At 38.4% G+C, this 27,490-nt stretch overlaps 1 protein-coding gene across 1 annotated transcript; it reads right to left on the bottom strand.

Annotated features, from left to right (window-relative positions):
• On the bottom strand, positions 1 to 6,246 carry LOC121257466 (AT-rich interactive domain-containing protein 6-like). Its single transcript, XM_041158468.1, has 14 exons — positions 6,134 to 6,246; positions 5,900 to 6,050; positions 4,783 to 5,618; positions 4,657 to 4,696; positions 4,247 to 4,299; positions 3,894 to 3,939; positions 3,684 to 3,755; positions 2,508 to 2,630; positions 2,303 to 2,354; positions 2,147 to 2,222; positions 1,997 to 2,063; positions 1,842 to 1,892; positions 945 to 1,037; positions 1 to 396 (listed from the first exon to the last, which is right to left on the bottom strand). The coding sequence occupies exons 3-14, from the start codon at positions 5,535 to 5,537 to the stop codon at positions 292 to 294; spliced, it is 1,533 nt and encodes a 510-aa protein (XP_041014402.1). The 5' UTR covers positions 5,538 to 5,618; positions 5,900 to 6,050; positions 6,134 to 6,246; the 3' UTR covers positions 1 to 291.
• Between the last annotated feature and the right edge of the window lie 21,244 nt (positions 6,247 to 27,490).

Raw genomic sequence — 27,490 nt, 5'->3', positions numbered from 1 at the left:
TAATCTACAACACCATAAATATACCAGCCCACGCCTGTATATGGTCCCATCATCACTGTTTAATTATAACATCTTACAATTATTAATTACATAATACTAGATTAATGTATAAATGCATGCATACCCAATCAGGTAGGCTTGAGCTTCAACTGTAAGCATGACTAGAAAAAATAAAACTTACACTGCAAAATTCAACTTCTAATTGTCCACATGAAGCTAATATTCATCTTCTAGACACAAACTGAAGCGGCAATCTTTGTGTCTGGGAAAGGGGATCATTATCTCCACATTCTATAAATCTGACCGTTCAAACGGGACACGAACAAACAACTGTCCGTGCAGGGTGACAACAGCAGATGTTTGATGTGGATCAATTCTGGAAGGGAAGCTAACAACCTGGGAAAGAGAACTACTAGAGTCAGGTATGCTTCGATAAAGAGCCTCACGCCTATACAAAGATTTTTTTTATAAATACATGAATCAGAATTCCTTAAACTCCTCCTATGTACATCATTAGCTAGAAAGCATTTACATCCAGTCCAAACTAAACCAAAAAAAGGGGGATAAGAAAAGGGGTTTCATGTAGCATCAGCGTCATTCATTATTTACATGAATACTTTTAAGCCAAAAGAAATCATCCACTCTATTATGCAAAGAATTTGAGATCCTCTCCACCGTCTGGCCGAATTGAATGGTCTAAAGCAAAGAGAGATAGATATAACATTAAATATTCAAGTGGGGTTCAGCGTATCCCGAAAATCATTTATGGGCAACATTAAATACTGTAGGGCTCACATGATGGGTCTATCTCTCTTTAGAATCGGGCCATTTGATTTAGTCACGCAATTGGAGAAGATCTTTATTATGCAGAGTTACATGGACCCACTGCAGCAAAGCAACACTGGACAGCACATACAACTAAACATAAGAAATCCTTTACAAACCTTTTTAAAAGGTGTTACTCCCCAAGGATTATCCAGTTGCGCTGGTTGACCGGATATAACCAAGCATCCAGCTGGATCAGACTGAACATGAACCTGCATTGGTAGAAGAAGATTCTAATCAACATTTAAAAAAAGGGAATATAACAAGCATCAAAAACAGGTTTCAATAAGCATTAGTGGGGGTTACCTACATCCTAGAATTGATGTCAAGATTTCTATTTTGCCAATTTAGATTGATTGAGACCCACCAAAAAACAATCAAATCTGACCAAGAAAATTAAATACCATACGACAGTATATATTCTGCTTCGTCAAAAAATACAAAGAGGGGTCTGGGTTCATCCCAAACAGCTGTTTTGCAGCTTAGAATTGTTTCATAAACTCAAGGACTAAAAGATAGAACTTCATTATAGACTAGGTTTGCTTGATCTCTGGCACAAACTTCATGCTCAAGTTTTGGGTCCTGCTCGAGACAAATTTACTCAGGTTCTCATAGACTACTTAGCACCATGTGCAGGCCTCACTTTCCTTTCACTTCTGGTCTGTTGTTGTATACATATGTCCTTGATAAAATCAGATATTTTTTCAAGCCATTTAGTTTCAATAGCTTGTTGAATTTGGTTCTTCACCCCCCATGGAACACGCCAACCGCCCCCCCCCCCCCCCCCCCCAAAATACCCAAACTGAGCCAAAGAGACTACACAGCATCGGTCCTTGAAGGGGGATGACCCCCTATCTGAACTATGCACATGTTATCCATTTTCATTTCCATTCAACTTCCATGTTTTTGAAAGTTCACTATCAAGCATGCTTTCAAATGCACAAGCAAGCACTCAGTCACGTTAATATATCAGAAAATGAGATAAATGAAAGCACCTGCAGATAGTGTATACTAACCTCCTCACGCAGGAGCCCAGGAACTAATGCATACACCTCAAAGCAGTCATTCTGTTAACAGTCAAAATTTTAAACCTAGTTAGATAGACACAGAGACGAAGGAAAAAAAATATTAGAACTTTTGTTATGAAGAGCAATGCACAAGAGAAACTCACAAATCTTTGAACATTGATCTTCACCCAATCAGCTGGGGGCCCAACATCAACGACCATGGTTTCCAAGCTGTCCAAAATAATAGAACAATTTAATCTCTTAAACTTAACCAACCAAGGCCTGGTGGAACAAAAGGAAGTAGTAAACCTAACTGTGGCTTTGTGACTTTAAAGTGAGCAACTTGGACATTACGCTCAACAGAAGATGGCTTTTTCCGCTTTAGAAAACCTAAATCAATAACCAAGTTCAAAGAGGAGGACATGATGGCAGTAAATACTGAACCTGTTAAAATAGTAGAGTGGTCATACCAATACTTTTAAGCTGTTTGTCACCCTTTGGCATAGAACTCAAGTTCTTCTCCTAGTGAGAGAGAGAGAGAGAGAGAGAGAGAGAGAGAGAGAGAGAGAGAGAGTGAAGAAATAATAACATGGAAGGAAGAACAGAAAAATAATGGAAATGAAAAAAATTCAAAAAACAAAAAAAAATTATAAAGCTTGAAAGTTCTCCACAGACCTTAACAATTGGGTTGCCAGTCTCACCATGACCAAAAAGACGTCGAGAGTGCCAACCTTGTATTGCACGAGCTGCAGCATCCCTTAGTGTCCTACCTGATCCTAAAGCTTGACTCGCACCAACCTGCGTACAAAATCATAATCATATATTACTCTCTGGATACAAATAAAGCCATTATAATTATAGATTACCGCCCAAACACTACCACGTGAATCATCAGTCATTCTCATCACTTTATGCAGAAGCAGATCTTATTTCCTCATGAATTAAAAATGAACAAGCAGTCCAGCTTCCAAGACCATTAGCATACAAGCACATACATAATCTGTTAATATGACCCATTAAAATAATTGGCAATTATTTTTTTTTAATCAGTAAAACTTCTTTGTTGGCAATTAATTTTTTTTTTTCATGTTAAGATTCTCTTAGAAAAGACAACTGTGCCCAGAGTGCATTCACATAAAGAAAAACAGCATACGTGTAGTTATGTGGATGTGTACCATGGGTGGTTGGGAAACATAGAAGCAAACAGAATAACAAAAATTGCAAAACAGAAGCAAACATAGAACAAAGGCATCAGTTCCCTGAAAACTTGAGGAGTGGAAACCTCCAAAGCACATTCTTTGCAGGTTGCTCCAAAAGGGGAGAGAGTGACAGGGAGGAGTCGGTAATTTTGAAATGCACCCAATATCCAAAACAATCCCTGCAGTACTGATTAAAAAACAATAACCTGTTCTCAAATCAATTCATCACTCAAAAAAACATCTCATGTATGGACACATTTTTGTGAATCTTGGTCAAAGCACAGTTTTCCCATAAGAATAATTTTATTTCCTTCATAATCCCCTTCCAACAAATCATCCAATAACTTCGCTCATGTAATTAGGGCAGCAATTCCAGAATTTGCCAAGACATCCATTTCTCAAGCCCTAATAGAGTGTCTCTCAAAAGCTTATCAGCCAGACCATTTTCTAACATGCATTGTTCAATCTTAGTGGCAAAAAACCAAACGTACAGTTCCTCAACCAAACAACCACCACACCCTCTCCCCAGTTCTCTTCAGCCTAATCGTCAAAATTGACTGGAGTAGAGTTTCCATACTGGCAATGGAAGGGACATCATTGCCTATAGAAACATCATCAAAACCTGGCCACATGATTAGCTAATGTCATATACCTGATTATTTACTATCGTGGACTCTGTGAGCTCACCACCACCCATTCTATGTTTTTCATATTCAAGTAGTGCCTGCAGAAATGATAATCAGAAACGACAAAAGACATAAAAATAAGAAAACACAAAGGAGGAACTAATTAGTGTACAAGAAGTGAAACTTTTTTTTTGATAATTAATACAAGAAGTGAAACTTAGCAAGTAGAGCATAACCTTCTCATAAAAAATTCGGAAAGTCCAAGAAACAGTAGTGCAGGTCCTGGGTAAGTAAAACGATCAGAAATCAGCTGTTATATTCAAAATAAAAATGAAACTATAAATATAGTGTCCCTGCAAAACTGGAAACGAAGCTTATTTTAGTGCAGGTGGGAAGTGGACTATAACTAAATAAGAATGATACTCTCTTGGGATTGAAAGTTCTCTTGATTTTCCCTTTTTTCCCATGCTAAGAAGAACTGAAGTTGTCAATTTTTAATTTTTTTGTTATAAACTTCTAACTTAGCCAGAAGACAGACAGGCATAAACTTAAAAACAAAAAAAGAAAAGAAAACTTTTCTTTCCCTTACTTTGGTGGATTGAATGATTGTCCCACTTGCCTCCACAACTTGCATGAAGTCACCTATGAATGGCCAGAAACAGAAATCAAGCCTGTAATACACTATCATGGCAGTGACAAGAATAGAAAAGCACGTGAAGTTTCATTGAAGTGTATCATGCACGTCTATATGTGAGAGAAGGGGGGGGGGGGGGGGGGGTGAGGGAGGAACTAGGCCTTGTATTTTGAATTCTGTGAAATCATCCATAAATATTTTGAATTATGTCTAATATATTCAGAATCAAGCCATGTATTTCTGATTTTGTGGTTTCTTTTTGAAATTGTTCAAACAAAATTCTCCAAGTCTTACGCATTACAAAAAGGTGGCCCTCGACAGAAAAGAAAGCAATTGGAACTTAAGGAGAAATAAACCAGGGAAACCTGTTCATAGCCGCCAAGTTTTATTACAGCTCTCCATAACCTAGATGCAATAAAGAATCAGTATTTTGAAAGGAAAGTACGAAGAGGTTCTCTAATCTAATCATAAACAAATTGCCAGACACTTACTTGAGCAAATTCAATTCCTTTTGGTAGAACTTTGGGGGCTTGAATTCCAAGCTTCTCTCTTTGTAGAAGTTCTCCACCGCCGTCATGAATGTCGTTTGCTCCTCCTCTGTTCCTGAATCGTCACCCTCATCCAGCGCTGAGAGAAATGACTGCTCTGACCCCTTCATTGGAACTTCATTTCCTTCATTCAACTTGGATTTTGATACTTGCTCCTTAATCTCTCTATTCGGAGACAACTCCATGTTGCTCATCCCAACATTCAATTCATGCCCTTTCTCATCATCTTTGGCCTCCATCTCCACAGACCTCTCACGAGATGGATTGGGAACTAGCCGATTCGAAGGATTTAAATGACTACCATCAGTTTCTTCGATGTCCTCCTGTTTCTTTTGAACGTCGAGTTCCATATCCATAGACTCCTTAGGAGGAGAAGCGGGTTCTAGTTGATTTGAATGGATGACATCGCTAACATCAGTTCCAGCGTTGCCATTTACTATCTCATTGGCAGCCATATCATCATCATTAGTGGCTTTCAGGGTCGAAGAAGCAGAATCAACCGGACCTGGGTTTTCAATTGGGAATTCACCAAGACCTTTACCATCAATGTTGTTCTCGGCTTTCAAATCCACGTTTTGAACCTGGGTGGGGTTTGGTTCTTTCTCCTCCTCTTCCTCAGCTCGTGTACTCATACGGGTTGTCAGATTATCATCCTTATCCTCTCCCGAATATTTGCCCGATTCCATGTTATCATCCATATCTCTCTTTCTGTTTCTTGTTCCCTTTTACTTCCTGTTAACGGAGCTGGAGATGGTTTCCTTTATAGTAGCACCCAAAGCCTACAAAATTACGAAGGTTCATTACACAAATCCACACATCATATTCTGCAAGGAGACAGTCTTCAAACGTGTAAAAGAGATGCCAATAAAAAGGGAGTATTTTAATGAAATAACAAAGGGCGTTAGGGAAGTTAAGAGATAAAGTCAGGAAAGAAAGCAAAAGCGCACAAACCCATCGAAGTTGGAAAAACAATACATGAAATATCAGCAAAAACAGATAAAATGAAACGGTGAGGAGGAGGAGGAGGAGGAGGAGGAGGAGGGGAGGAAGAATAATAAACCTCAATGCTTGCGAGTCAAGGTGGTTTTGTAATGCTGTTTCACCCAAAGATGATACCGGCAATTTGCCACTGGGGAACGCTTACTGTAGCTGAATGTTCGTCCGCTCGGTCTCTGCTCGAAGTTAGCTCTCCTAGCTCTCTCAGTTGATCTCTGCATCCAAAACTCGGAGCAAGTCAGCAAAGACAAGAAGTTCTCCTAGCTCTCCTAGTAGTTTTTTCCATATAAATTCTTACCCCTACCAATGCTACAGCTTTTTGGTAAGGCTCTTGCATACTCTCCGCATATGACTTTTCTTTTCTATCGAAACTAAAAATTAAAATTCTTTTTTGTCTTTTCCCCCTTGTTAATAAGAATTAAGAACTGATGGGCTTTTGTTTGGGCGATCGGCATTTCGCATTATTGAGAAATGATTTGTATCAATTTTAAATTGATAAATTTTATATAGATTTTTGTAAAAATATAGATCTATTTTTAAAAAGTGTACAAAAATTATTTTTTATTAATGAAATTTATTTTTTTACAAATAATTTGTAAGAAATTTGTCTATTTAGAATTTGTACCTAACATTATTTTTTAACATTAACGACCTATATGAAGTTTCACATTCTGGTGGTTAAATACTCATTTCGTATTTTTTATTTAGCTCCAGTTTGGATTGAAAACTCATCTCAACTCATATCATCTTATTATTATAATTTTCTCAAAATTTCACATAAAATATAATAATATTAAAAATTAATATTCTAACAATATTTTATTCAACTTATTTAAAATTATTTCTAAATTTTATTATTTTATTCAAACTGTCTAGTTTTAGAATGTATAAACTCTGTGCATTCTTTTTTTATATAAATCTCATATTTATTTCAAAACAAGTGCTCAGAACTTATATATTCTAAAACTATAAATATCATTTTATTTTTATTTATAATATATCGCTAAAAGCTCACTTAAAAGATTATTTAATTAATTTTATTATTTAATTTATATTATTTAAATACTTTTTTGATCATTTAAAAAATGGGATTATATTAATAAAATATTCTCAATAGAGTTTTGAGTATATTGCGAGAAATTAAGGTATGAAGTGAAAATAAAGAGAATAAAGAGAAATAGGGATGGAAAGAGAAATAATTTAAAAAAAAAAAACTAAATGGTGAATAGTACCTGCTACATGGGTTTAGATAAATGGGTCCATGGGAAATACAAATGGGTTGCATGATCCATTGGGCCTTCGTTTCAGACAAATATTTATATTTTTAAGAAGAAACATGTGTTTTATCTAACCCGTTGGGAGTGCCATTTCCTTAAAAGAGTAATGTTAGGGTGCCCGTCTAGCAGTTACAGCGAGACATGCTTTTTGGGTAAAATTTATTATTTTTTTATATTTAAAAAAAATATTAATATACTAATAGTTACTTGTTTAATTAGTAAACAAAAAATAAATAAATGCATAAACGGTCAAAATAAGAGAATAAAATGATGAGATATATTAGCATTATTCTTACTTAAAAGAAAAATAAAAACAAAAACAAGCTAGAAGTTTCCTTGAGGATGACACACTTTTCACGTTGTTGATATGTCTTAATTTGATTTGTAAGAATATTTAATTTTAAAATTTTTTTGCAAATCAAATTATAACATATTAACAATATAGATAGTGTGTTCTTTACATCAGTTTGTAAATATAATTTTTTAAGATAAATAAGTATAGGTTAAATTTTAACGTCAAATATTAATAAATGATACAATTCAAACAAAATAAGACAATTTAAGATGCATAAAGTTTATCACAAATGATTTGCACACGGGGCTTTTCACAAGCTTTACAAAATGGAAAATGCTCAAGTCACTTAGGACCCCCACCGATAAAGCTATTGATTTAGTTTTTATTATTTAATAATTCAGGAATGATATAGACATCCGTCCCGAGATCACCGTTGCCCACGTGGAAATCAAAAGGTTAGCCGGTATATATATATATATATATATATATATATATATATATATATATATTTATTTTTGTTAAAAGTACGAGCGTGTCACTATAATGGTAGAAGATGAGATATATGCAAATGAAAACAAATTATAAACAATGGATGCAAGATGATATGAGGAGTAAAAAAAAAAATCATCTATTAAATTAAATAAAATGAAAAGAAAGTTGGAGATGAGATGAAGAATGGACGCTAACTGCAGTTAATCTTTCTGTAGAAAATTGGCCTTGAAAAAAAAAAATCTCATTAATCCAACTACATCATCTTCATCTTCTTTGCATTAGATTTCTTGTTCAATATTTTCCTCCTTAGTTTTGGGTTATTTTCTTTGTTATATTCTCTCTACCCTCTTGCTCCTTCCTAGCCTTCATTGCTGGGTTTGCTTTGGCTAGTTTTTATCTAGTATTTTTAGGGAGAAATCACCAATGTCTGTGACTATGGCTTCCTTGGGTGTTGGGACTCACCTCAGTGGATTTCAGCTTTGAGTGGATTAATCGATGGGGGCTTTGATGGCTTTTATCGTGGGTTCATGGAGACTAGATCTGAGTGGAGAAGAGAAGGGATTGCTCTGAGTGGAGATGATGAAGTGGTCTTCGATGGTGAATTCGTGGAGACAATTGGAGGTGGAAAAGACGAAGAGATCTGATTGATTGGAGTGGAGAAGATGAAGGGAAGGGGAGGGGCGTTTGAGTCATCAAATGAAACGGGACGTTTCGTCTCCACGTGGACGTTTCATCTCCACGTGGACAATGGTTCCTTAAAGATTCTCAGGGCGGTTGTATATAACATTTCTGTTAATAATTAAGGAATTGTTTTTTTTAATAAATTTGTGATTTTTTTTAAAAAAAAATTGATTAAAAAATGTTTAGAAAAAAAGAAACATAAAAAAATAAATTGCATGTTCTGTGTCCCTGTGGGCACCCAAGGTGACTGTAGCAAGATCCTTACAAAATTGTGTTACTGTTTATCACTGTTATTAGGTGTCTTCTTGTTATTTTTTTATTTTATTTAAAGCAATTATTATAAATATATTTAACAGCTAGATTATATAATAGTCAATCGGATGAGATGTCTCAACATTGATCTCAAACTAATTAATAAAACATAAAAAATAAAATTAAAAAAAGATAAATCTAAAGTCAATGACTTGACTCACCTATTTTTCACAAGAAAAAGTCATTTGAAGTAATTTTGATACAATCCGATTATCAAACTTTAATATTATGACTAGAAGTCACAGTGAAGTGAATTGCGCCCCATTTCTTGTAAGTTAAAATGCAAACTTAATTTATCTCTGATTTGAAAATAAGCGATCAGGATCTGATTGAAAAACTCTAAACGCAGGCGTAGGGGGAAGGCCCCTTGAAATACATCTTACGTGGAGTAAAACGCACCGTTTTGAATTGAATACAAACGGTGCGTTTTCTTCTTATTGGTAAGAAGCTCGACCGTGAACTGCGACGCCGTGATTGGCTTTTGCTGGTGGGCTGCCTTTGATCTAAGTAACTCTCGCACTGTTTAAACTCGTTGAGTTTGCTCGGCGAACCAACAATAGCAGCAGTATCCAAGGAATCAGCGTAAAGATAACGGCGACTGCTGTCATTTTTACAAATCCCTCTGGCGAAATACAGGCATGGTTTCCATTCAAGCCCAGAGCTTGCGTCTTCCGGCCTAGAAGACACCTGCAGGAGCCAAGTAGCTTCGGGCGTGGAAAAAGGATTCAACATAAGCTCCCGGATTCACGGTCAAATCCAGCCGCAGATCGAGCAAGTCATCGATCTTAGAATCTTTGAGGAAAGCAAGATGATCTTGAAGTGGGTAGTGATCATCAATGAGGTCACTAGAGTTATAGGGCAATGCGGAAGATAAAAATAAGCCGGGACCAATATCACTGGTTTCTTTAACAACATTGGCGTAAGAGAGAGAAGGAGTAGTGGAAAAGCCAGTACGAGGCCAAGGGTTTGGGGAAGCGGAAGGGGAAGATGGAATTGTGACGTCAATGCCATTAGCTGTGTTTCTGGACGTGGAGGTGGTGAAGAGGGACAGACAAAGCGTTGGGCCTTGAGATGGGTTTGAATGGAGAAGGAGATCAGGAAAGTGTAGAGAGTGAAGAGGCTATGGAGTTTGAGGGCAGTCCGAAGTGGGTTTTGGCTTTAAGGATAAGATTCTGAAGATTGATGTCTGGTCCAAAGGCCAAGCGTACCATCTCCTTCTCACCATGGTCTTGCAAGAGAAGGTAGCCCTGGCATTTTCATGGTCCAAGGTTTGGACTTTGGATTCTAGAGAAAACTACCTTAGTAGCTTCTTAAGTATCCATGGCAACAAAAACACCAACTCCCTGAAAATATTTAAAGGAGCTGGAGAAACAGTAACATCAATGAATTTAGAATGGACTTTTAGAGCAATAATGGGTGGATTATTATCTTAGTATTATAATGATGGCGATGAATGCATGGAAGTAAGAAGCAAATTCTTCGACGTTTGAACGAACGAAAATTCTTCGCTGTGGCTGCCTTCTTTTTTTTTTTTTAAATAATATAATCGCTGAAAAAGCCACGTCAGTGGAGTTCGCTGTGCCTGTATGCAGCAGTACTGGGATCTGATTACATGAATATTTATACATTCCTTGTAAGTTAAACGTGTCTTAATATATATTCCCTATCAAAAGAAACAAAAATGTGTCTTAATATACGGTAGATGAGAGTTTCGACGGTGGAAACTAGAAATGGAATGCAATATGAAGAACCTGCCCACCGTTCTCCAAGTTCTCTCTCTCTCTCTCTCTCTTCATATCTAATTTTTCTTCGAAGTCTGTTTCTTCTTTTTTTTTTTTGGGAAGGAACAAACCCTCCCAATTCCTAAACCAAATCCACAGAGAACCATCGGCTGAAACCCACGGAGATTTTCTTCATCTTCCTCTTCTTTTTTTGTTCTTCTTGTACCAAGGCCACAGAGAACCATGAAGAAGTACCTCTCATCTTCATTTTTTTATTTTTTTGCTTCTCATCTTCTTCTTCTTCTCAGCACTCTCATTCATATACTCACAGAACAGATTCGGCTTTGGGTGCAAGCTTCCCCACAGACGACCACGAAGACAGGTTCTTCTCATCTACTGATTCGCATCTTCTTCTCATCTTCCTCGCATCGCCCCCCCCCCCCCCCCCCCAATTTCTTCGCATGCCCTAAACTGAAGAAGAAATCTCCCATTTTATGTTCCGATTAACATATGCAGAACAAGATGAGGAGGAGATGGGGACTGTTTGATTATTGGTCTGTTTGATGGGGACAGAGTGAGGCGAGGGATTCATGATCATGATCATGGTCACTACGCTGTTCATTATTCATAATGGAATTTGCCCACCAAAATTTGGGAAAAGTCGAATGAATCTGAAAAAAAGATATATATATATATATATATATATATATCTATTCCATTTTTGTGAAGATGGCGCTCCTATTTTTTTTCAATAGTTATTCTTTATTTATACTAAATAAAATCAATTTTATACCAGATTAAATCAATGAATTAGAATGAATCAATCGATCCATTTTTTTAAACTATGTTTAATGGATACTTTTCTTTTAGATCATGATTCTATTTATAAATCATGGTTATATTTCGTTTTTTAGACTATGATTCCATGTTCATAAAACTGCTAAAATTTTTTTCCAGTTTTAGATTTTTCAATAATAACTCCTTACCCCTATGGATCTATTCCAAATTAATGAATCATCACAGGAATTTTTATATTTGATTGTTATAGTGTGTACCCACTATACAATCATAAATGATCAGACCTCCCATTTTCTGCTGTCATCAAGCTTACTAGATTTGAGTACTGGAGTAAAATGTGTTGCCATAAAAAAAGGGGGGGCTTAAGTTGTTGTAAAATTGATCCCCAAGTTTTCATTAGTAAGAAAAAAGTTTTCAGATTTTTCAGTTTTGTGGTATCACCAGTTAGTGTGATTGTAGTCCTGATGGCTTTGCTGAAAATGCTAATCATGTTTTCTTGGAATATACTGTGGCTAATGGGGTATGACATTACTTGTCCTCAGTTTTTGGTTGTACACATAGGGCCTCTGGTTCTTTAAAAATAAAGCTACACATTGGTTGGGTCAATTTGCATTTTCATTTATCATCAAGTGTGGAGTGGTAAGTTGCTGATACAATTCCCTTAGTGTAAATAAAAATAAAAGAAAGTAAAGTGCATCAAACTTGACCAATTGAAATTATGGTTTTTGTCTTTTCAATTATTATCATGGCTCCTCTCCATGTTCATACTCCAAGAATGTGCACATAAACTATGCATTCTGATGTTTAAATTAACATTTATATTCAACCTCTCTTAAGCATTCGGTAGATTTACATTTATAATCATCATGATTTTTTTTTCTTATTTATATATAGTTAGTATGGTTTGAGAAAGATGATATCACATGCTTATGTTCAATATCGGATTATTTGCAATTATATGGAGTTATGTGTATCTAACATTTTTCCAAAATATGTATAAAATCCCAGGGATACTCAACGGTATTGAAAAAAGGGAGATTGTGTCAATGGACAGCAACGCTGCCCATTAGTCTTTCCTTATTCAACTCTTTCCTTATTTCTCTAGTTAATATTTGACAGATTGTAACTTCCATGTATAGGGTTAGAATTAGGCGCATAATGATTTATTTCCATGTATAGAATTGCTTTGTACAGATTATATAATATACGGAATCCTCAAGGCCAGAGCATTCGGCCATTCATACAGTGTTTTCTCGGTTTCACTTTCTCGGTGTGTTCTGAGCTTTTTTTTTCGCCCGTGTGTTTTCTTCCTCTCCTCGGTTTCGTCTGTCGGCATCCTCTGGGTTGTTCTCGGTGAACCCAACGTCTGGGCTCCTTGTTTTTCGGTCTTTGTTTTTTGGGTTAGTGTTGTCGGCACTTTCTGTTCCTGGTGTGATAATTTCGGCAGCCTCTGTTCAAGTTTCGGCATCTCGGAATTTCTGGGCTGGGCATCTCGGCACTTCTTCATTCTCGGCATCTTAGATTCTCATATAGACGCAACTTGCTTCTGCAAATTTTTTTATTGGTTTGGTAATTTCAGCACTTTTATGTGGTAATTTGTTGGCAATTTTATTTGTCTTCGGCATCCACGCGGCAATTCTCTGTGTTTCTCGGCAGATTTTATTTTTTTGTTGCTTTGCTTTGTGTCGGAATTTCTTTATTTGAGATGGACTCAGCACCTATGTGTATCAAGTTTACAGGCACAAATTATTCTACTTGAGCATTTCAGTTTGAAATTTTTCTCAAGAAAAAAGATCTTTGGGGTCATATTGATGGTACAGATGTCGCCCAAACATTCACTCCTGACAAGTCCAAGGCTTTTCCTTCATGAGCTGTTCTTGACGCTTGGATTATGACAAGTCCAAGGCTTTTCCTTCATGAGCTGTTCTTGACGCTCCGATTATGTCTTGGCTTCTTGGCTCGGTGGAACCACACATTGTTACCAACTTGCGGGCTCATCGCTCCGCTCAATCTATGTGGAATTACTTGAAGAAGGTTTATCATCAAGTTAATGATGCTCGTCGCTTTCAGTTGGAACATGCGATTGTCATGTTTCAACATGGTAGTCTTTCCATCCAAGACTATGACTCAGCATTCCTGACTCTTTGGCATGAATATACTGATTTGGTTATAGCGGATATTCTTGTTGTCGCTCTTTCGACTATTCAGATTCTTTACAAGACTAGTCGACGTGATCAGTTTTTTATGAAACTACGCCCAAAATATGAATCTGTTCACTCTTCTCTATTGAACAGATCACCTGTTCCCTTTCTTGATATTTGTTTTGGTGAGTTACTTCGCGAAGAACGTCTTAGTACTCAAGCTATTCTAGGGCAATCTCATGGTGGTTCTGGGACCACAACTATGGCTTATGCTGTCCAGGGACGAGGACCACCTATGAATTCTAAAAATTTGCAGTATTTCTGTTGTAAGGAATATGAGCATATTGCTGCCAATTGTCCTAAGAAATATTGTTCTTATTGCAAGAAGAAGGGTCACATTATCAAAGAATGTCGTATCCGCTCCCAGAATCGTCAGGCCCAAGCATTTCAAACTTCTATTATTGCTCCTCCAGCAGCAACTTCTGCAACACATGGCTCTTCTTCAGGTGCTTCCTCTGTTTCTGCACCTCCTGCAGCAAATTACTGCACACCAGAAATGGTGCAACAGATGCTCATTTCAGCATTATCGACAATGGGGTTCCAAGGTAAAAATTCTACTAAACTCTGGTATGTGGACTCAGCGGCCTCAAATCACATGACGAACAACCCCACCGCTCTGTGTCATGTTCGGCCCTATGCTGGTCAATCTGCCATTCATACTGCCAATGACAGTTCTTTGCCAATAACTGCTGTTGAAGATGCCTCTTCTAAGTTCACTGATGTGTTTCTTGCTCCTTAGCTTTTCACGAATCTTATTTCTGTTGGTCAATTAGTTGATAACAATTGTGCTGTTAATTTTTCTGATGATGGTTGTGTTGTGCAGGACCAAGTAACGGGGAAGCCGATCGCGAAGGGACCTAAAGTGGGGCGCTTGTTTCCACTATTTTTGCTTGTTCCAACACTTTCTTCAGTTTCTTCTATTCAGTCTTTTGCTTGTAATAATGTTCCAACTCTTAGTATGGTATGGCATCATCGTTTAGGCCATCCCAATACTCAGATCTTATCTCATGTATTGAACTCTGTTTTTCTTGGTAATAAAGAACGTCCTTCTTTATCTTTTAAGTGTGATTCTTGCAAACTTGGTAAAAGCAAAACTTTTCTTTTTCCTTTGCATGCTAGTAGAGCTTCTCACTGCTTTGATCTTATTCATAGTGATGTTTGGGGACCCTCCCCGGTTAGTTCACATGAAAAATTTAAATATTATGTGACTTTCATTGATGATCATAGCAGATTTACTTGGGTCTATTTTCTTCGCTCTAAATCTGAAGTTTTTCGTACTTTCACTGAGTTTTTAGCGTATGTTGACAATCAATTTTTTGCTTCTATTAAGACATTACGCACAGATTCTGGTGGTGAATATTTGTCTACTGAGTTTCAGGCATTCTTGGCTTCCAAATGTATTATTCATCAACGTTCATGTCCTGCTACTCCACAACAGAATGGAGTAGCCGAACACAAAAATCGTCATCTCCTAGATGTGGTACGTACTCTCTTGTTAGAATCATCTGTTCCATCCATGTTCTGGGTCGAGGCTCTGAAAACTACTACTCATTTGATTAATCTTTTACCTTCTCAAGTCTTACATATGGAGTCTCCCTACTTCTGCTTGTTTGCTAAGCAACCTAGTTATGATAATCTTCATACCTTTGGTGGTGTATGTTTTGTTCATTTACCTGCTCATGAGCGACATAAATTACATGCTCAATCTGTTAGATGTGCATTCTTGTGTTATAATGTGTGTCAAAAGGAATTTGTTTGCTATGATCCTACATTACATCGTACACGCATTTCTAGGAATGTTATTTTCTTTGAAAATTAACATTTTTTTCATGTGTCTTATGTGCCCTCTTCTTCTACTGTGGTCCTTCCCTCCTTTGAGCAGCAGTTCTCAGATTTTCATCAAGTCAGCTCTCGCTTTAAACCAGGTATTGTGTATACAAGACGCTTCCGCCCAAAGTCTCTTCCGGTGGCTCACCCGATATCTGGTCCTACCATGCTCCTGAATTAGCCAATTACAGTACCTCCAGCGCCTTTGGTACGTCGCTCTCCTCGAGTGTCGATACCCCCGGATAGGTATGGGTTTACTTCTTCCAGTTCTGGCAATTCTATTTCAGCTTTTATTGCTGTATTGTCTAATTTTGATATTCCCACATCCTACTCACAAGCTGCCAAGCATGATTGTTGGCCACAAGCTATGCAGGAAGAAAGTGCTGCTCTAGAGGCCAATCACACCTGGACATTGAGCCATGTCCTCCAACAATTGTTTCTCTGGGTTGCAAATGAGTTTATTCAGTCAAGGTTCGATCGGATGGCAGTTTGGATCGTTACAAAGCTCGGCTTGTTGTACTTGGGAATAATCAGGAATATGGTGTTAATTATGAAGAAACCTTTGCTCCTGTGGCTAAGATGACTACTGTTCGTACGATTCTTGCTCTTGCTGCTTCCAATGATTGGCCATTACATTAGATGGATGTCAAGAATACTTTTCTTCACGGGGATCTTAAAGAGTGTATTTATATGAAGCCACCCCTGGGATTGTTTTCTTCTTCGACTTCACATGTGTGTAAGTTTCGTCGCTCCCTTTATGGTCTCAAACAAGCTTTGAGGGCTTGGTTTGATAAATTTCGAACCACTTTATTACAATTCTCATTCAAGCAGAGCAAGTATGACACTTCCTTGTTTCTTCAGAAATCAAATATGGGTATTGTTGTTCTTTTAGTTTATGTTGATGATATTGTGATTACTGGTTCTGATTCTATTTTAAGTGGCCAGCTCAAGACTCATCTTTCTGAGTCCTTTCATATGAAAGACCTTGGGTCTCTCACATACTTTCTCGGGCTTGAGGTGCATCATAGTTCATCTGGTATTTCTCTCAACCAACATAAGTATGCTAGTGATCTGGTGGCTACAGCCGGCTTGCAGGAGGCCACCTCTGTTGATACTCCCATGGAATTGAATGTCAAGCTTTGCAAAGAAGAGGGTGACTTACTTGCTGATCCTAGTTTATACCAGAAGTTGGTGGGTAGCCTTGTCTATCTCACCATTACTAGACTTGACATTTCCTTTGCAGTATAGCAAGTTAGTCAGTTTCTTCAGACTCCTCGTCATCTTCATTTGGCTGCTGTCCGTAGGATCATACGCTATGTTTAGGGCACTTCTGCCCGTGGCTTATTCTTTCCTTCAGGCACTTCTCCTCGTCTTACTGCTTATAGTGATGCTGATTGGGTCGGTTGCGCGGATACACGTCGTTCCATCACTGGTTGGTGTGTGTTCTTAGGTGATGCATTGATCTCTTGGAAGAGTAAGAAGCAAGACAGAGTCTCTAAGTCATCTACCAAATCTGAGTATCGGGCGATGTCTCTTGCTTGTTCCGAAATTATTTGGCTTCGAGGTTTGCTTGCTGAGCTAGATTTTTCTGAGACCAATCCTACACCTCTACATGTTGATAATACGAGTGTTATTCAAATCACGGCCAATCCTGTCTATCATGAGCGCACGAAGCATATTGAAATCGACTGTCACTCTATCCGTGAAGCATTTTAAGCTCGTGTTATCACTCTTCCACACGTTTCCACTGAACTCTAAATTGCTGATATCTTCACCAAAGCTCTTACTCGCCATCGATATTGCTTCTTAAGTAGCAAATTGATGCTTGTTGATCAACCTATATCAATTTGAGGAGAGCTGTCAATGGACAACAACGCTGCCCATTATTCTTTCCTTATTCAACTCTTTCCTTATTTCTCTAGTTAATATTTGATAGATTGTAACTTCCATGTATAGGGCTAGAATTAGGCGTATAATGATTTATTTCCATGTATAGAATTGCTTTGTATAGATTATATAATATACGGAACCCTCAAGGCCAGAGCATTCGGCCATTCATACAGTGTTTCACCTTATTTTGACAGATTGATCTTGGTAAGAGAGCGGATGAGTTCGAGTTGGTGCTATCCAATAAAAATGAGGAGTTTCTAAAAAAAGAGTTGGTGCTTGTTGTACCTGAAGCTAAAATATGATGTTGGTGCTGTGTGTATCTAAGTTTTTTATATGTTGGTGATGTTACAACTTAGCCTGAACATGTAGTTTAAGTTACTGGGAATTTATGTTGTGTTAGTCGGGACTTTTGCTCTAGCGCCCAGCTTTTTAGGTTTTTTCTTTTCAATTTTTATCAGCGTCCACATACATGTAAATGGAACAGTTTGTATCAGTTGTAGGAACAATTTGATGTAAATGGAACAGTCTGATTCTCTCGCAACTGAGCCAGCCCCACTTGATGTAAATGGAACAGTTTTTATCAGTTTTTCTTTTCAATTTGTATCAGTTGTTGACTTTATTCTAAAACAGACATGTAAATGTGATTGTAGTCCTGAAATCAAAATATTGCCCTGCATGAACTCAGGTAATAACAGTTTCCTCCCAAAATGACTAAACTTGCCAATTAAAACATAGAAAAACCTGCAACTAAAACCTGCCCAGAATTCAACAACAAACCTGCCAACTAAAACATAGAAAAAATGCAAAGAAAAATGAAAGTAAATAATTTCAGCATTTACAAATCTCATTAGAGAGGCATTGGCCATGTCCATTACAACTGGCAATAACTAATTAAACAATAAACCTGCCCAGAATTCAACAACAAACCTGCCAACTAAAACATAGAAAAAATGAAAGTAAATAATTTCTCCATTTACAAATCCCATTAGAGAGGCATTGGTCATGTCCATTACAATTGCAAGAACTACATAGACAAAATGAACTAGACCATAAAAGTAAATAATTTCTCCATTTACAAATCCCATTAAAGAGGCATTGGTCATGTCCATTACAATTGCAAGAACTACATAGACAAAATGAAAAGAAAATTGGAAGTAAATAATTTCTCCATTTACAAATCCCATCAGAGAGGCCATGTCTATTGCACCGGTCGTGATCCATTCAACCCAAATTCAACCAGTTGTGATCCATTTAACCCAAATTACATCTGTAAGAATTAATATGCAAATCTTAGTGTCATGTCAATATTACTATTAAAATATAAAAAGTACAGAAATATTAAACTTTTTTTTTTTTTTGTAAGTAGAAATATTATGCTTTCTTAACTCCCAATCATTGTTTTTTAAAGTTGAATTTCACTAATATCAACAGTTAAGCTGTCTTGAGCAAGCTGGTGATAAATAAAAAAAATTAACAGACAAAAATACTGACTATGTGTATCATGTGTGTGAGAGAGATAAAAAGGGCTGCGGTACTTGCAGGATCAGAGAGGGAGTGGACAAAGATCAGGATTTAAATAAAGTGAATGAGTGGGTCATTAGATGGCACGCACCAATGCCATCTAATAATATTCCAGGATTATTGATGGTAAGATTTTCTATAAAATTTTAAAACTTTGATAATTCTGTACGTAATATTAGAAATATATTATAAACTCTTTTACACACAATTTATAAACAACTTGGTCGGGAGTACTGACGCCCAGTACCTCTAATATTCTAATTCCTTTCTATGCCTATAGAACAACTTTTATATCAAGGAAAAATCCATGGAAACTTAACCCACACAGTGATGTTACTACAAATCAGTAAACAACTAAACATGATTCAAATGATGGATGACTCTAATTTTCTACAAGATAAAAACAACAAGGGCTAAAAGATAAATAAGCAGAATAAGATGATCATGAGATAGGAACAACATGGATTGCTGCTCCAGCGAGCCCCACTTCAAGAAAAAAAAAAAATTGCTAAACAAGCAAATAAGTGAAAAGCAACTAAGCATTGTTGCATGCACTCCAAGCTATTAAAAAAAAAAAAAAAAACTGATTCCAGAGGAACTGCAAAACGGATTTCTACAGCATTGTTGTTACAAACTACTGGGAGAGTTTAGCAATGATATGGTCCAAAAAAAATGTTCATAATCAAAACAAAAAAATCCTACTTTCTATTACAATGTGCAGGAATTTAATCTCTCTCTGTTCTTTTCTTTTCCTATTCAGAAGTGGTGGCCAACGGCTTGCATTCCTTCCATTTTACTTACAAAATACATTTCATTACAAGAAGCCAAATATTCTAGAAAGATGGAAACAAAAACTGCGTAAAACAAAGGAACAAACAACTCATACCCACAACGGCACTCTCTCTTTCAGATCTTTCTCCGAGACGATGGGGTTCGACGACGCTACAGGTACCCGGTCTGGGATGGGTTTGATTTCTTAAGCCGATTTTGGCACTAGGTTTGATTTCCAACTGAGACCCATTTTGGCGCTGGGATGGCTTTCATTTGCTCTAAATTCGGTTTTTTTTTTTTTAATTAATTAGCCACATCAGCGATTCCGCAAAAGGTACCCACGCCGGGTACCTGTAACATTGTTGATTTTTTTTGGGGAGGGAGGGGGGAGGTCTCCTTTTTCTTGTTCTCTATTGTTCATGCTGTGTAATAGTTTGGGGAGAGAGATTCTTTTGGCTGAAGAGCTCTCAAAGTCTATTACGCCCATTCAAATTTGTATTGCTCAATGCCATTCTCCACTGCGAAGCATATAACAATTCACTCGGTGGGGTTGGATTGAGCTCCTCAATAGGCCACGCATGGAAACAGGATTCTCAAATTTTGATATTGGGTTGGGAGGATGTGGTAATGGAAGACAGCTTGCTGATGATGGTGTGGACATCGATGATGAAGAAATGGCCGATAGCCCAACTCCCAGGTGTAGGGGTGCAGGATTCAGGGAAATGGGTTGTGTTTGGGTTTGTCGGGGAGCACAACCATGTGTTGGTTCTGCCAAGACCTTGATTGACACTTTTTAGATTGCTGGAATGGGTCCTCGTAGGATCATGTCCGCCCTCATTAAAGAGTATGGTGGAATAAGCAAAGTTGGATTTATGAAGGTCGACTGTGGAAACTGCATGAGGAAAAACCGCCAGAGGAGAGAGTTTAGAATAGGACCTTCAACTTGGTTTGTGTTATTTGCGGCAAATGCAGGTGGAGAAGTTGAACCCCAATTTCATCTATGTTGTGCAGGGTGACAACGATCAATCCAGGGTAAAACATCATGGACATCGTTTTGTTTGGTTGTGCTTTCCTAATAAATTAATCCGAGGCATCCTTTGTGTGGCTGTTAAGACATGGCTAATGGCAATATCTGGAGCTTTATTACGAAGCATCCTTTACACAAGATAACTGTTCATGAATTCTTGACTGTGATGCTAATGATAACAAAAAGAGTCCATGAGGTTTCAAGAGGAGGTTCTAACTTTCATTGCATCCAACTTCAAGGCTGAGGATGGTGGGGAAATAATGAAGTTTGGGGAGGATCACAAAGGCAATGTTAAAATCAAGGTTTTGGAGATCATAAAAGCAACTTGTAATTGCCAGATGTTTGAGTTTTCAGGTCTTCTTGTAAAGGAAAGGGCCATTGGCAGTCGGAGATATTCTAAGTTTTCGTGGCGATTTTGGCGATTTTTCTGGGGTCAGTTTTGGTTAGTCCGTTTTGAACTGAATTTTCAATTTTGGCCAACTTTCGTTGGTTTTGCTAAGGTTGGCCATGGAGGCTGGCCCTCCCCCTCCTGCGGCAGGGGTTGTCGCCACGGCACAGACCACCAAAACGTTTGCACAAGCTGTTAACGGAACGGGACAGTCTACGTTTAGGATTCCTATGAGATATTCGGTAGAGGTTGATGGTGAACAATGGTTTGTTTTTTCAGAAGTAGAGATGTCGAAAGTTGCGGATGATTTTAAATATGCTCTGGTTTTGAAGTTCTCTCGTACTCGACCGTCCATTGATGATATACGTTCTAATGTTGCGAAAGCTTGGGGTTTGAGTGAGATCCTGATTGTGAGTTTTATGAATGACTTGCACGTCCTTGTTCAGTTGCGATGTGAACGTGATTCTCTGCATGCTTGGGCTCGTTAAGGACGTATCATGTGTGGCTCAAGTTTTAGATTGTTTAGATGGACCAAAGATTTTGACTTGTCGAAAGAATCTCCCCTAGCGCCTTAGTGGATCTTTCTACTAGGGCTACCTCTTCATCTGTATCGTACGGATTGTTTACAAATTCTTGCAACTCGTTTTGGCCGTTATTTGGGAACTGATAATGCCACTATTAATAAGACCAGAGCATCTGGAGCACGGTTGTGTGTAGAAGTGGATCTAACAGAGGAGCCGGTGGAGGGGTTTCCTATTATGATGTCGGCAACGAAGAAGATCTGGCAGAAAGTGAAATATGAGAAACATGGATATTATTGCTTTAAGTGTCATAGACAGGGGCACACTTCAGTAGTTTGTAAGGTCGGTGTACAGAGTTCTGAGAGAGATCAAATTGCTAAACAATGACCAAAGCGGATTTGGAAGGAAAAAAAAAAAAGAATGTTGAAAATACAATGAAGGAAGGGGAGGGTGAGGTGTCTGGAAAAGTAATGATTGAATGGAGTGATAGGATAGGACATGATGGCCCCTCTTTATCTGTTGAAGGTATAGCGAAGAACGGGGAGACTGTGGAAGTTTTGGCTATTAAAGAAGTGCAGGAAAATGAATTGGAGGATGAGGAGGTTTGTGAGGAAATTGAATGTGAGGTTGACCTGAGAGTGGCTCAATGTGGTGTTTTGATTCAACAGAGTGCACCACGATTGTTAGAACCGGACTTGATTGAATTGGAGTTGGTTCTGACAGACTCTGCTGAGGGTGGGATTGAGGGTGGACAGTACCAAGTGGTCTCAACGGTTTTGGAAATGGAGAGTCATGGTAGGAGATCGGAACGACGTTTGCCTGTTGAAGAAATCAGGGACTATATGTCCGATAGGGCAGAGGATGAACTTGTGGGATTATTGATACAAGAAAAAGCGTATGAGCCTGAACCGGAAACTACTAAACTTGTAAGTAAAGCCCAGGGTGTGCAAGGGGTTCGACAATCACAGCGGGTTGCTACTCGCATCTCTAAACTTAATTTATGATTGATACAATTTTGGTGTGGAACCTTAGGGGCTTGGGTACTTCTCGAAAGTGCCTTAAGAGTTTACTCAAAAAACACAGAGTGGGTATTGTGGGAATTTTGGAGCCATTCCAGGATGCTGGGAGAATGAATCGTTTGGCTTCGTATTTGGAGTTTCCTAAATTTTGCTGTAATGAATCTTTGGGGGAAAAGTTTGGATTTTCTGAAAAGAGATATATGATTTTGGAGTAGTGCATATGTCAAACCAAGCGGTTTCGGGATGGCTGTGTTTGGCTTCTTACCGTATTATGGTGACCTTTGTCTATGCAAAATGCTCTTAGATAGAGCGTAGAGAGCTGTGGGAGGAGCTTGAAAATGTTCAGGTTAATGAGTCTCCATGGTTGGTGGTCGGGGACTTCAACGCAATTCGTTCGGATGATGAACGGATTGGGGGCAACCCAAGGTCATTGTTGGCAATGACGGAATTTAATGGCTGTGTGGACACTTGTGGTCTTGTGGAGATGAGTTTTCAGGGCCAAATGATGTCGTGGTGTAATGGTCATGTGGGATCTTCAAGAAGTTGGGCTCGCCTAAATAGAGTCTTGGTAAATATCAATTTCTCTATTAATTTCGGGTTGGCTTTTATGGAATATTTAACGAGGAAGACGTCTGATCATTGTCCTATGGTGGTGCATCTGAGTTTGCCGAGATCGTCGTATGGGCCATCTCCTTTTCGTTTTCAAAATATGTGGTGCTTGCATGAGTCTTTTATTAAGTTTGTAGAGAATGTTTGGGTGCAACCAGAATGTAGTCATGGTCTTTTGAGGTTGGCGGCTAAACTGAAGAAGCTTAAAGTGGCATTGAAAACTTGGAATAAAAATATTTATGGCAGGGTTGATCTCACTATAAAGGCACTAGAGGAAAAAATGGAGTTGCTTGATTTTCAGCTCCAAGAAGCACGTGTCCCAGCAGTGGAAGCAGAGTTCCTATTGACTAAGATGGAATTAGCTGAGTGGAAGGCTAGGGAAGAATGTAGATGGGCACAAAAATCAAAGCGGAAATGACTTCAAGAAGGGGAGCAAAATTCCAGGTTTTTTCATGCCTCAGTTAGTCAAAGATGGAAGGCCTCTGTTGTGTCGTCCATGCGTCTAGCGGATGGGACAACGTTAGCAACGCCGGAGGAGATTCATCAGGGGGCTCTAGACTATTTCAAAAATTTCCTCACGTTGATGCCGAATGTGCATCAGGCTGAGTTAGCAGATTTAATATAGCCTTTGATTTCGGAAGAGGATAATGATCGGCTTTGTGATGCCCCTTCGATTGAGGAGGTTCGGGTAGCTGTATTCTCTATTCCAAAACACAGCTCGCCGGGCCCAGATGGCTTTGGATCTGGTTTTTATATAGTTTGTTGGGAGATAGTGAAGGATGATGTGGTGGAAGCGACAAGAGAGTTTTTTAATGGGGCTTCTTTGCCGAGGTTTTATTCTTCTTCTTACATTGTTTTGATTCCAAAAGTGCCGGATCCAAGAAATTTTGACAAGTTTCGACCCATCAGTCTGTGTTCGGTGGCTTATAAAATTTTTTCTAAGATCTTGGTTCAAAGATTGACAAATTTGTTGCCTAAGCTGATTTCACAGGAGCAAGGAGCGTTTATCCCGGGACGTAATATTTTTGAAAATATTACGCTTGGATAGGAGATGGTACATTTGATGCATAGAAAAAATAATGGAGGGAATATTATGATGAAAATTGACATGGTGAAGGCTTATGATAGAGTCCATTGGCCATTTCTGTTGGAGGTTCTTGCTGGATTTGGTTTTAATGGTCAATTTTGCAGGCTGATTGCGGAATGTATTTAATCTCCGTGGTATTCTATTATGTTGAATGGTACTTATAAAGGTTTTTTTCAACCTACTAGAGGCTTGCGACAAGGAGACTCTCTCTCGCCTTACCTTTTCATTATTATGGAAGAAGTCTTCTCTTGACTTTTTAATCAGAAATTTATGGAGGAAGCATTGGTAAGTTTTATCATCCGCTTGGAGCACCATTGATTTCCCATTTACTCTATGCGGATGATCTTCTAATTTTTTCAAATGGTGATATACGGTCATTTTGAATTTTGTTAAGAACTTTGAAACTTTATAAAAATTGGTCTGGGCAACAAATTAGCAAGGAAAAATAAGCTATGTATTTTTTCCAAGCATATTAATTTGGCACGTAGGCGGGCTTTGTTGAGGTGTTCCGGTTTTGTTGAAGGGAATTTTCCTGTGACATATCTAGGGGTTCCTCTTGTCTCTGGTCGTCTTAATGCCAGAACTCTTGAGCCTCTTATACAAAAAATTCCTAAGAAGGTGGCGGGGTGGAAATTTAAGTTGCTTTCTCAAAGGGGTCGGTTAGTTCTTTTGAAGCACGTTCTCTCGTGTATGGCAACGCATTTGTTAGCGATGCTGGATATTCCGAGGGTCACGTTGAGGAAAATCAACGCAATATTATCGAATTTTTTTTGGGGAGATGTGGATGGTAAGGCCAAGAAGAAATTGTTCTCTTGGAATAAAATGTGTATGCCGATTGTGGAAGGGGGTTTGGGTCTTAGAGAGTTTGGGGATGTGCAACGATCTTTGCATATGAAGTTTGTGTGGCGATTGTTGGCTGTGGATAATCTATGGATTCGCTATTTCAAAGCGAAGTATGTGAAACGTGGTCATTTATTGCTTATAAAAAATTCTCTAGCTTGTTCGAGATTCTGGAGGTCGGTTATGAGAGTAATGCCGGATGTTTGTGAGAATATTAGTTGGCGGGTGAGAGAAGGACGGGTGTCCTTTTGGTATGATAAACGGCTTGATTCAGGGCCATTCTGTTTGCGTGAATCAACAATTGTAAATCCTCTCCTTAAAATACAAGAGTGTTGGAATGTGAATGGCTGGGACGTAGAGCAGTTAGAGGAGTTGGTTGGAGTGGAGACTATGGGGGAGATTTTATGTTGTTTACCTACACTGAGAGAAGGGACGGATGTTCTCATTTGGAAGCCAACTTCAGATGGTGTATTCTCTACAGCTAGTGCATGGGATGTAATTCGGATAAAACATGCAGAGTTTCCTGAAATGGGGTAGATCTGGCATAAACTCTTACCAAAAAAAAAAAATGTATGTATGTGGAGGGTGAGGTTTAATTGTCTTCCTGTGGATGATAAAGTGATCAGATGTGGTATCAAGTTGGCGTCAAGATGTGATTGTTTCACGAATCGGCAATGTGAGACGTTGGCACATGTGTTATGCTCGGGTGAATATGCGTCTCAAGTCTGGGCTCATGCGGAACGGGTAATGGGGATGCCAATGATGATTGCAGGTACATGGTGGGGGCGAGTTTCCACTTGGTTTGCCATAGCGAAGAAGTCGTCTCAAAAGGGGATTCTGATTGGTTTATTGCCCACGATTATTTCATACAGACTATGGCAATGCAGGTGCAAGGCGCGCATGGAAGGTCTATTGGAATCTGTTGAAAGTGTCTAGTTGTCTATTAAGTATTGGCTACGAATGTTGATGGCTGAGCATGCAAAAGTGGATTCTGTTTCGGTTAGTGATGCACAGGTTCTTGCTTCTTTGGATATTCCTATGGTGCAGACGCAGATCCGTAGACAACGTATTGTACGGTGGACTAAGCCCAATCTTCAAAGGATAAAGCTGAATGTTGATGGGAGTTGTAGGGGTAATCCGGGGTCTTGTGGGGGCAGAGGTGTTATCCGAGATGGCCATGGTAAGGTAAAAGGAGCTTTCTCTGGTTTTTTTGGTCAGGGTACTAATAATGAGGCTGAACTTCGGGCCTTGTTTGAGGGGGTGAAGTTATGTAAAGAAATGGATTTCATTAATGTGGAAATTGAGTGTGATTCAAAGGTAATAGTTGATTGGATCAATTCTGGTAGCTGTACGGTGTGGTACCTTTGGGAGTTTTGGGAAGAGGTTAATAAGGAACTTCATGGAATACTTTTCTCTATTAAACATATTTATAGGGAAGCTAACCAAGTTGCGGATTTTTTGTCTCAACAAGAGAAAGCTGGCTTGAATTGTAGATATGAGGAAGGAGATGTTTTCCCACGTCATTTGAGAGGCATGGTTAGGATGGATAAAATCAGTATTCCTAATCTTATAGTATAGTTTATGTGTTGGTTTATTTTGTTTCATTTATTCGTTTATTGGTTTGGTTTTGGTTTAGTTGGATTATGATGCTTGGGTTGGTTTTTTTATTGGTTTTTTTTTTTTTTTTTTGTAAATCTCAATTATCTGGTTTGTTACCACGGTTTTCCTCCACCATAAGTGAGAGATTATTAATAAACTTGAGACGGAGTCATGTGTGGCTACCGGCTCTTTCTTCTTAAAAAAAAAAAAAAAAAAGAAAGGTCTTCTTTTATTGGCAGTTTTTAAAGGGACCAATGTGCTTGATCTCCCATCCCTATATATATTGAAACGATGGACGAGAAATGCCAAGAGCAGTACTGTTATATTAGAAGAACGAACTAATGTTGTAAGATCCCCCAATTATCTAGAATCCCATACTACCCGACGTAATACTCTGTCACGAGGCTTCAAGATTTGTAGATGAAGGGGCGAAATCTCTGGAAACTTATGATGTGGGCCATGTGGCAAGGACTGGATTGCAGAAAGAAGTGTGCGAAAAGTCTGGACTGTCACATGGCTAGCTTTTTCTTCCTTTGATGGTGTTATTATCCTGCTAGAGGTGTTTGTTATTCACCAGCTTCAGAGGCAGATGAGCCGGGTGTGTATGGTTGTGCGCTCCCTGTTGAAGCTGACCCACCAGTGCCCATATTGAGCCGAGCTCAGTCCTCTCCTGCGCTCCTCTCAAATTTGGATAAGAACTACAAAGAGTTTGGCATGTTTTTGCAACATGAAAGAATTTATACAGCTTGAGTCTCTGCTGCTATTGCAACCATGTCTTA

The sequence above is a fragment of the Juglans microcarpa x Juglans regia genome, chromosome 3S (assembly GCF_004785595.1).
Source record: "Juglans microcarpa x Juglans regia isolate MS1-56 chromosome 3S, Jm3101_v1.0, whole genome shotgun sequence".
Taxonomy (NCBI): Eukaryota; Viridiplantae; Streptophyta; class Magnoliopsida; order Fagales; family Juglandaceae; genus Juglans; species Juglans microcarpa x Juglans regia.
The sequence above is the reverse complement of the archived record's forward strand: the minus strand, read 5'-3'. Positions and strand labels throughout refer to the sequence as shown.